Source organism: Gavialis gangeticus, unplaced genomic scaffold (genome assembly GCF_001723915.1).
Source record: "Gavialis gangeticus isolate Ggan-Ray unplaced genomic scaffold, GavGan_comp1, whole genome shotgun sequence".
Lineage (NCBI taxonomy): Eukaryota > Metazoa > Chordata > Crocodylia > Gavialidae > Gavialis > Gavialis gangeticus.
In genome coordinates, this window is record NW_017729022.1 from 59,745,239 (window position 1) to 59,753,832 (window position 8,594).

Consider the following 8,594-nt stretch of genomic DNA (forward strand, 5'->3'; position numbering starts at 1 on the left):
GGGAGGAGGGGGAATCCAGCTTTCACATCTGCTGTTGGGACACAGTATCTCAGTAGCTGAAATAAAGGTCCTGATAGCAGTGTGGCAAATTCTTTGTCTCTAACAACAACCCATCTCAGAGCAAGGGGCAATCTGACCTGCTGGGAAGTCGGACAGCATATGTTATAAAATGGCATATCCTCTTTGGTGCTTACTTTTTTGAGCACCAGTGGCAGGGGGTTTTCTCCCTCTAACAAATTGGCACTTTCAGAATCTGCCTCTCTGCCGGAACTGCTCATAATGACTGATACAAAGTGACCAGATTTCAGCAGCTCCTTTAATAAACCTGCAAACAAAGAACAAACAAGTAGCGCAGTAGGGGTGCAGAGGGTTACAAAGCACCACATCATCATGTCCTGGCCTCACCAAGGCAGTGACCTTCCTACCTACATCCATACAAACTATAAATTCTCTCTGATCACATTCAGGGCCTTTTTTCTGGCCATGTCCCCACGTGCCTCCATGATTCATCACTTCGGTATGTTATGCTCCACACCCCCAATTCCCTTTGCTATTTCCATTCCCTCTTCACTTTCCATTCCCTTCCATATTGGGTGGACCTTTCAGTTGCAATTGTACCAGTTCCCTGGAACTGCCTGTCCCTCTCCTCCTGCCTGAGCTCTCATCTCCAATCTCTTGCTGAAATGCAGCTTAAAACCCACTATCTCCCCCCATCTATAGCTAGAGACCCACAAACCAGTTTTTCCCACCACTACTTCCTTCCATCAACCCTTTGCTCCTACTACTATCCATTCACCCTACCTGCTCCCCACACCCTCTTCCTTTAACAGTCCCACTTCTCTAATTCTTCTGCACTTAAGATTACTGATGCAAATCATAATTGAGAGACTTCAAGGGCAATGCTCCAGAGTGAGTTCAGAAGCAGTGCAGCCAGGGCTATTAAAGTCAACTTTGAAAGGACTCAGCAGCTATACATGTAAATGACTTATTAAGTTTGCAAGGCAATCAGATTGCTATTCACCTTCTAAAGAGGAGAGAGAGATCATAGTGCAGTTTGCACATGAGCTGTGGGAGCAAGGCTGAGATCCTATATAACATCACTATTTTACAGAGAGCAATGATTCTGACTGCATTGTCCAGCAACTTTGAAAGAACTGATCTCTGCTCTGCTCTAACCTGAACAAGAAGTCCCATTACTGTGAAAGTCCCATTCCTCAGATTCAGTCCTGCCACCCCATAAAGTCTTGTCTTTGAAATCAGTCACTATACAACAGAGGTTAGCTACCTCTTGCTGCTGTAGGCCAGAGCTTGTACCCTGGCTCTCTGCCATGGGTTGCATATATCTGTGGCACAGCTGTGCCACCTGATTGCCAGTTCTGCCATGGGCTAGGTTGGACCTTTGCAGGCCAGATCCAGGCCACAGGTTGCCAATGCTTGCTGCAGAGGATTGTTATATTTCTAGAAAAATTAGGACAACTGATTGGGACAGGTCATGCCACAATGCAAATTGTGGGACTTAGATGAAAGTGACAGCAAAAACTATGGTGTTGGTTATAGCTGTGTTGGTCTAAGGACATAGGCAGACAAAGTTCTTTGGGGTAAATGTGACATATTTGATTAAACCAACTAAATAGTTGGAAAATGTTCTTCACAAGGTTTACAAGTTTAAGGAGACCATACAAACACCAGCAGACTCTCCCCATGCCTGAAGAAATGTATTTGTGCCTGAAAGCTTGAAAAGAACAATTTTTCCAACTATTTAGTTGGTCTAATAAAATATATCACATTTACTTAAAGAGTCTTATCAGTAATTACTATGGAGATTCTAGTAATAAGGCCGGGCTAGGTGTCAGGGGGTGGTGTTCCCTTGTGGGTACCAGGAGGATTCAGCAATGAACCTGGCTGGGGCTTGTGATTACTGTGTGAGAACAGAAGAGATCAGCAGCTGTGGACACATTCATTCCCCTTCCACAACAATCCAACTAGCTTGCAGGCTGCTATTTCACAAAGCTCTAAAGAATCACCCCAAGTAAAGCGCACAGTACGATCTCAAATCTACCAGTGAAGAACCCTCTCCACCTTATGATCTTTTAGCCGTGTCTTACCCATGCAATTAGCCTGCAGCTCCTTTGTCTGTGCATTCCCCAGGGTAGCTAGAAAGAGGCCACACAGCTTCTCTGTGAAGTGCACCGAGAGCTTCTCTGCACCGATGGAGGAAGAGTACAGCTTCCCATACAGATAGCAGACAGATGCCTTTACACCCTCATTGGGGTACATCAAGCCTGTCAACAGGTGATCCACTAAGTTACCTAAATCAGTGAACAATAAATGGGATTGGTGTCAGAAAACACAAGGACCTGCCATTTCTAAATCAGCCTGTCCACTTCAGAAGACTCCAAAAACTATTGGCATAGTTCTGTGCATGCTGGCTGACTTCTTCCCTTAGTCCAGTCAAATATTTTGGGATTTCTTCTGTGACTCTGATACCCTCTGTGATGCTCTGAGCAGAAACACAATAGCAATTATCTGTGGAACTCCTTGTTGAGCCACACAAAGGTACAGCATCACCGCAAATTCCCACCTCCCACTCAGAAGTGAAGCATGATCACCTCAACAACCCTGTCATGGGAACTGAAAGGAAACTAAATGCCCATCTCTTCCAAGCCAGACAACTGTGAATTATAGTTCATTGAAGCTGGACTTCACTGAGCAGACAGGCAGGGAGAGGAGACAGGTAAGCTGGGTTCAATTTCTGTCTTTGCCACAGATTTTCTGTGACCTTGAGAAAGTCACTTAGTTTAGCATGTGTGTATCTCCACTTTTGCTAGCGCCTCACAACACTACCATGAAGCACATTCCCTCATACTCACCATGTGCAATCACTAACATATCAGCAAAGACTGGGATAGCATCAGCCAGTTTGCCCAGAAGAATAAATGTGGGCAGACTGCCTCTCATGGTGGCTGGCTTGTATAACTGTGGAGAATACAGAGGGAAGAAAAGGAAACATGGATGAGAATGCAGCCCAACATGGGAAATGCATGCAAAAGAGGAAGTGTCTCTCTTAAAGAGGGGCCTTCTCATTCAGTGGCATCCACTTAGTTGTTTAAGATAAATCGAGGGAAGATTCTCCATTTATCCAGACAATTCTTCCTGAACAGAACCCTCAAGTCTTCTAAATACAGTTGCAATGTCCTAACTCCTGGGTTTTCCTCTGGTGCCACACTCTCATAGAAGGGGGCCCCCAAAGCAGGACGCTTGCCCACAAAGCTGCTACAATAATGGAGGCAAAAGAGAAACTACAGAGGAAGCCCCACAGCTACAGTGTTGTGAAAATGATCAGAAAAGTACCAGAGCGGAAGTCAGCATTGCAAAAGGCAACGCCCCTGCCACTGGTGCTCAAAAAGGCAGAGGCAGGACACTTCTGTGGGCCCAGTCACAAAATAACCTAACTTCACAATCCCTCAGATTCAAACACAGAGAACCATGGTAAGGCAGAGAAACAACACTGACCTCTTTCTGGCTTTCATCCAACACATAGTGTATGTACTGCTCTGACTTCAGCTCCATGACAAGCATTACCAGCACTGCACAGAGGAACCAGGATCAGTATCATATAGTGACATTTATTTAGAATGTAAGCAAGTGCACAAGGAGCCTTTACAGCAGCTTTCATTAGACCATGCCAACGCTGATACAGCAGGGTGACACCTGGATTACCTTTGCTATTATTTCTGGCATCCACCCCTTCCCCCAGCTTGATCATTCTCTAGTGATGTCAAAATAATCCTGTGCCCATGACAACACAGTACATTCTGTGTGGAAATGACCTTCAACTCACAACTGAATGTGTTAGAACAGGGCTGTCCAACTTCTGAGTGGCTAGGAGCCACAGGTCCCACACTGCACAAACAACATGCCAGGCACCCCCCTGCTGCCACACATAACATAGAGTTCTCAGGCCCCCTAAACCCCTGTCAGCAAGCTCCCTTGGCCACGTGGGCTGCATTGCCCTGCCCCTGGGGATGTGGGGCAGGAAACAGGCTGGAGAAGGGAGTAGGAGCCCAGAGACTTTGGCAGCAACAGGAGAGCAATAGGGGGAGCAATGCCTGGACTCAGAGCCCAGGAACTGCATGCAGCCCATGGGCCACCAGTTGAACAGCCATGCCTTAGGCTCATCAAGCAAACGAGATAAACCAGAATGAGAAAGAATATGTCCCTTGCTTAAAGCACAGACACCCTCAATAATTAACGCAAAGGGCAAAATCCCCATAGTACAAAGCTCTCTTATAAAAACATGTTCCAAGTCTAGACCAGAATAACTGAGCTGACAATCTCTAAATATCATGTAAAAAGCCCTAATCTCATGGTAGATCCGCTTTCACAGACATGGGCATAATATCAAAATAATTTATGCCAGTTGTGGTCATTTCTCACGCTAAGCCCTATTTCTACAACCTGGTATCCCTACATCTTTGGGTGCTTTTATACCTTTCCATCAGCCCTGCCTCAATTAAGAGTTGTTATTCTTAGCTCACTGCAATTGCAAGAAATCTCTGCTCCATCTGTTCCAGTGAAAGAATGGAAGCAGAAATTAACAGGATACTACTCTTACTAGATGCCAATAATCAAGGGCTTTACTAAGTAAAACAAGTGAGATGCATGAAGCAAGGAGCGCTGCCTTCCCATTAAGAAATGTACATGACCTCTTCTGCCAGTTAGTCTGTGCAGCAACCAAAGCCATTTTTTATGCCTTTAGACCACTAATTACCTTTTTCTCCCTTAAACTCCATGGATCTATAAAAATCTTCACATGTAGACACCACAAAGTTAAACTTCTGGTCTGAGCACGTGCATGTTTCAGAGGACTGGTAGTGAAGTAGAAGCTTTTAATTTCTTCGTCACCAGTTTGAATCTAAACCATGTCACTAGTGACTAAAAATGGTTACTCTCTGTAAAATAAACTGGTCATTGTCCTAGTCCAACTCTTTACATTTTTAGGAGAGAAACACCTGCACTGCTAGGAAGCCTGATTCAAAATCCTCTGAAGTCAATGGAAAAAAGCCACTGATTTCAGTAAGTCTACAATCAAGCGCATGACAATTACCACACGTATAGAGGAAATATTCATATTTAAGCCCCTTTCCCTGCACTCCCTTCTGAACAGGCCTTCAAAGCACCCCCAGCAGTGAAGAGAGCAGCTGCTCTATAGAAGTGAAACTGTCCAACTGATATAGACTCCCTTTCTCAAAGCATCAGGGACTGAGACCCAGCATCTTTCTTTCACCTTCAATGGACAGGTCCAGTGCACTGTTGTCTTCCACAGTATGCAACATCCCTGAAAAATCAACCCACAGATAAATGACAGTCACATAACATATCCCTGCATCTGATAGTCAGTGCTGTGGTCTCTAACTTTAAAAGGAGCTGGGGATCTTTCAGGATTCTTTTCCCCATTTATTTACTTTGCTTCACATGGACCCAACCTAACTCCATGGGCAGGACAGACTGGATGTTACTCCTGTAATGCCTGGGGCACCTAATATCCAATCATAAGTAGCTGAAGTGTGCAGCCTACCTTGCAATCTCCCACCAGCTTGTTGTGTTTTTATTTTTAGAAAGCATAATGTAAAAAATTGTTCGATGTTTGCTGAAATATTTGGATCCACCTCTGTAGATACATATGTTACCTGCATCAACATGCTGGAGTATCTGTAAGTGATATTATTAAATCTACATCACAGAAGTTCTTTCCAGAACATCCCTAACGCATTCCCAAGGATCACAGAAATTAGAGATTGGCTGTGAGGTAGACCTCTTCAATCTTACATCCATTCCTTGCATGACCAACTCTGTTTGCTCACAGTACTGAAAGTTCCCAAAGGTCTTGCCCAGGCCATATTGAAACATGGGTATTAAAATTTCAAGTGCCAGTGGAGATTACTATAGGAGTTAAATGGAGTCTGTAGTTACAACAGTGTTTCATGCAAATTTAAATTTTCACAGCTGGAATTTAAGATTTGGCATATTATATTAAACCACTGTCACACCTCTGGCTCTACCAGATTAGTCTGCTCACTCATTGTACCATAGTATTGTACAATGGCCAACACCCTAATCTAATCTGGTCCAGAACCCTTTCTTTTGACACACCAAATCATGTCTATAGATGCACATAGTCCAGCATTGTGCTTCTGATGTTCCAAAAGGAGAAAGTCCCCCTCCCATCAAACACCTAACCAGCAGAGCAATTCTATGACAATGGGTGTGGAGAAACCAGTTTTACATTCTATTTTATCCCATTCCCTCCAGAAATTATCTTCTTGCATCTTGAAATAAAATCAGTGAGCTGTATTTTGAATATTGTAGTATAAACTTCCTCTGTTTCTTCAAGAAATTCCAGCTCACATGCTTCCCAGTCCCAGCCCTTCACAACAGCCTACACCTCCACTCATCTGATCACTCGCATCTTCCTCCTCTTCAGCTGCTTCTGCCTACATTCCTCCTTTAACTCCCTCCTAATTTTAGCCCTTTTCCCAGATTATTTTCTAGTAAGACCACCTTCCACAATGATTCATTTGACCTTTGCAACTGCCTCCCACAAACTTTTCATTCATTCAACCCGTCTTCAGCAGGTATTGCCTTTATTATTACAGCAATGCCAGATTTCCTACTGAGGATCAGGATCCTGCTGTTCTGTGTTATTCAAGCACACAGTAAGTAAAAGACAGTCCCTGCCCCAAAGCCTTTCAACCATAAACTTATCCAAATGCAGGGAATGGATATTTTAAAAAAATGCAATAAAATTTAAAATGAAACATTTGGGTCTTCATATGTGTTTAGTGCAACATCTGCTGTATCTAGGTCAGAACTTCCTGTAAACTTTCTGGGCAGAAGCTCCTTCCATGCTTGAAGAGGAGCAAGTGCACAAACTGGGCTCCGCATAAACATCTCTAACTCCGATTATTAAAGCTACAGCAGCACTTTGCTCCTCATGCACAGCACAGGATGCAAAAAATGTATGCACTGCGAAAAAGACCACTGATATTAGAGGCAGGAACTGACTTCAGATGTATTTTCCTAGAAAGAGCAAGACAAACATGAAGCAATAATGTTTGGGAAGCGTCTAGGTAAGTGCAGGGAATTATATATTAACTGAAACAACTATTCGTTGGGAACTCAATGCACCACCCCTGCCTTTGTTTCAGTATTCCATCACACAGCAGGCTACCATCTTGGTCCATATTTTTGCCCATATTCCACCCTTGGCTGTGACATGAGTGAAAAATAGAAAGGTCAAAGAACTAGGCAACACCACAGAGCCTAATTTTATCCCCTCATCCCTCACAATACTTTGCTGACCCCAGTGAGAATGAAGCAGGTGCTATTCCTACAGCTTTAAGGTCTACAAATTTAAAATGGTATGAAAAGGCATCACGTGGGTTTGCATTCTGGAAAGAGACACACCAGAACAAGAGTCTCTACTCCATAGCAAAAAAGGAACCAGAAGGAACCATGGGCATACTGGTTCTCTCCCGAGTACAGAACATAACAAACATGCTCTGAATGAAAAAACCAGTGCAGGGTCTTCCTTAGGAGGCAAGGGAATTCTCCTAACATAGACCGCTGTAAGGCAGAGTACAGAACCAAGAGACCATGGGGGCAAAGGAAACCCTCAGATCTTCCCACCTGGCCTAGAAATGCAACTATCAGATCTGCCTTTCCCCTGAAGGTTGTCTGAAGGGATGGCTCTTACCAAACAGGGTTCCTATGAAATGGACACACACCCTTTCGTCCTGAGCCAGCAGCTGGATGACTGGCACCACGTGCCACGCCAGGATGTCACGGAAGCAGGACAGCACATGCTTCCTTCGCACCAGCTGGGGGTTAAAAACAAAACCGAACCAACCTCAGGTTCACTGCAGGGATGGACAGGCAGGGCTCACCCCAGGGCTGAGGGGGTGGGCGCAGGCACCCCTTAATTTTGGCTCTGGGGCTGATAATGCCAGAGGCTAGTGCACTACTGCTCCCAGTTGGGGGTTCAACTCCTGGGTAACTCCCATTGCACCCCGGCCTGCCCGGGCAGCGTCAGGGGCTGGGCTGTGAGGGGCAAGGACTGGGCTGTCACATGGGCAGTGAGGGGACAACGCTGCGGGGACAGGAGTGGAGAGACTGCTGAGGAGCCTGCTGAGGGGCAAGGGAGTGGAACTGCTGCCCCATCCCGTTGGGACCAAGTAAGCCAGGCCCAGGGGAGCTCCGGCTGTACTGCTCTGGTCCATGCGCCTGCAAGGTGTGGATCTCTCAAGCCCTGGGCCTGGCTTCAACCCAAGGCCGTCTCTCTACACCATTCCTCTCTGCTCCTAGCTGTAACAGGAGCCGGGGAGGGCAGGCAGGGGAGGGCACGACTAGGGCGTCCCCAGAGAGAGGGGGGAGGGGAGGAAGACACCACGAGCCCCCTCGCTCCGCACCGAGGCGCCGCCGTCGCCCAGCACCTCAATGACACAGGCCAGGCACAGTGGCGGCTGCAGCTGCAACAGCCAGCGCGGGTCGTGGCGTGGGTGCAACCGCTCGCACACCAGCAGCGACGCCTCCAT

At 45.9% G+C, this 8,594-nt stretch overlaps 1 protein-coding gene across 1 annotated transcript in view; it reads right to left on the reverse strand.

Moving 5' to 3' along the window:
• MEI1 (meiotic double-stranded break formation protein 1) overlaps positions 1 to 8,594 on the reverse strand; it is a 58,175-nt gene extending 49,581 nt beyond the window's left edge. The window contains exons 1-7 of the mRNA XM_019515806.1: positions 8,469 to 8,594; positions 7,757 to 7,880; positions 5,288 to 5,338; positions 3,514 to 3,587; positions 2,871 to 2,976; positions 2,106 to 2,309; positions 195 to 325 (exon numbers count right to left, since the gene is read on the reverse strand). Of these exons, the coding sequence (XP_019371351.1) occupies positions 195 to 325; positions 2,106 to 2,309; positions 2,871 to 2,976; positions 3,514 to 3,587; positions 5,288 to 5,338; positions 7,757 to 7,880; positions 8,469 to 8,594 (816 nt within the window). The remainder of the gene's footprint in view (positions 1 to 194; positions 326 to 2,105; positions 2,310 to 2,870; positions 2,977 to 3,513; positions 3,588 to 5,287; positions 5,339 to 7,756; positions 7,881 to 8,468) is intronic.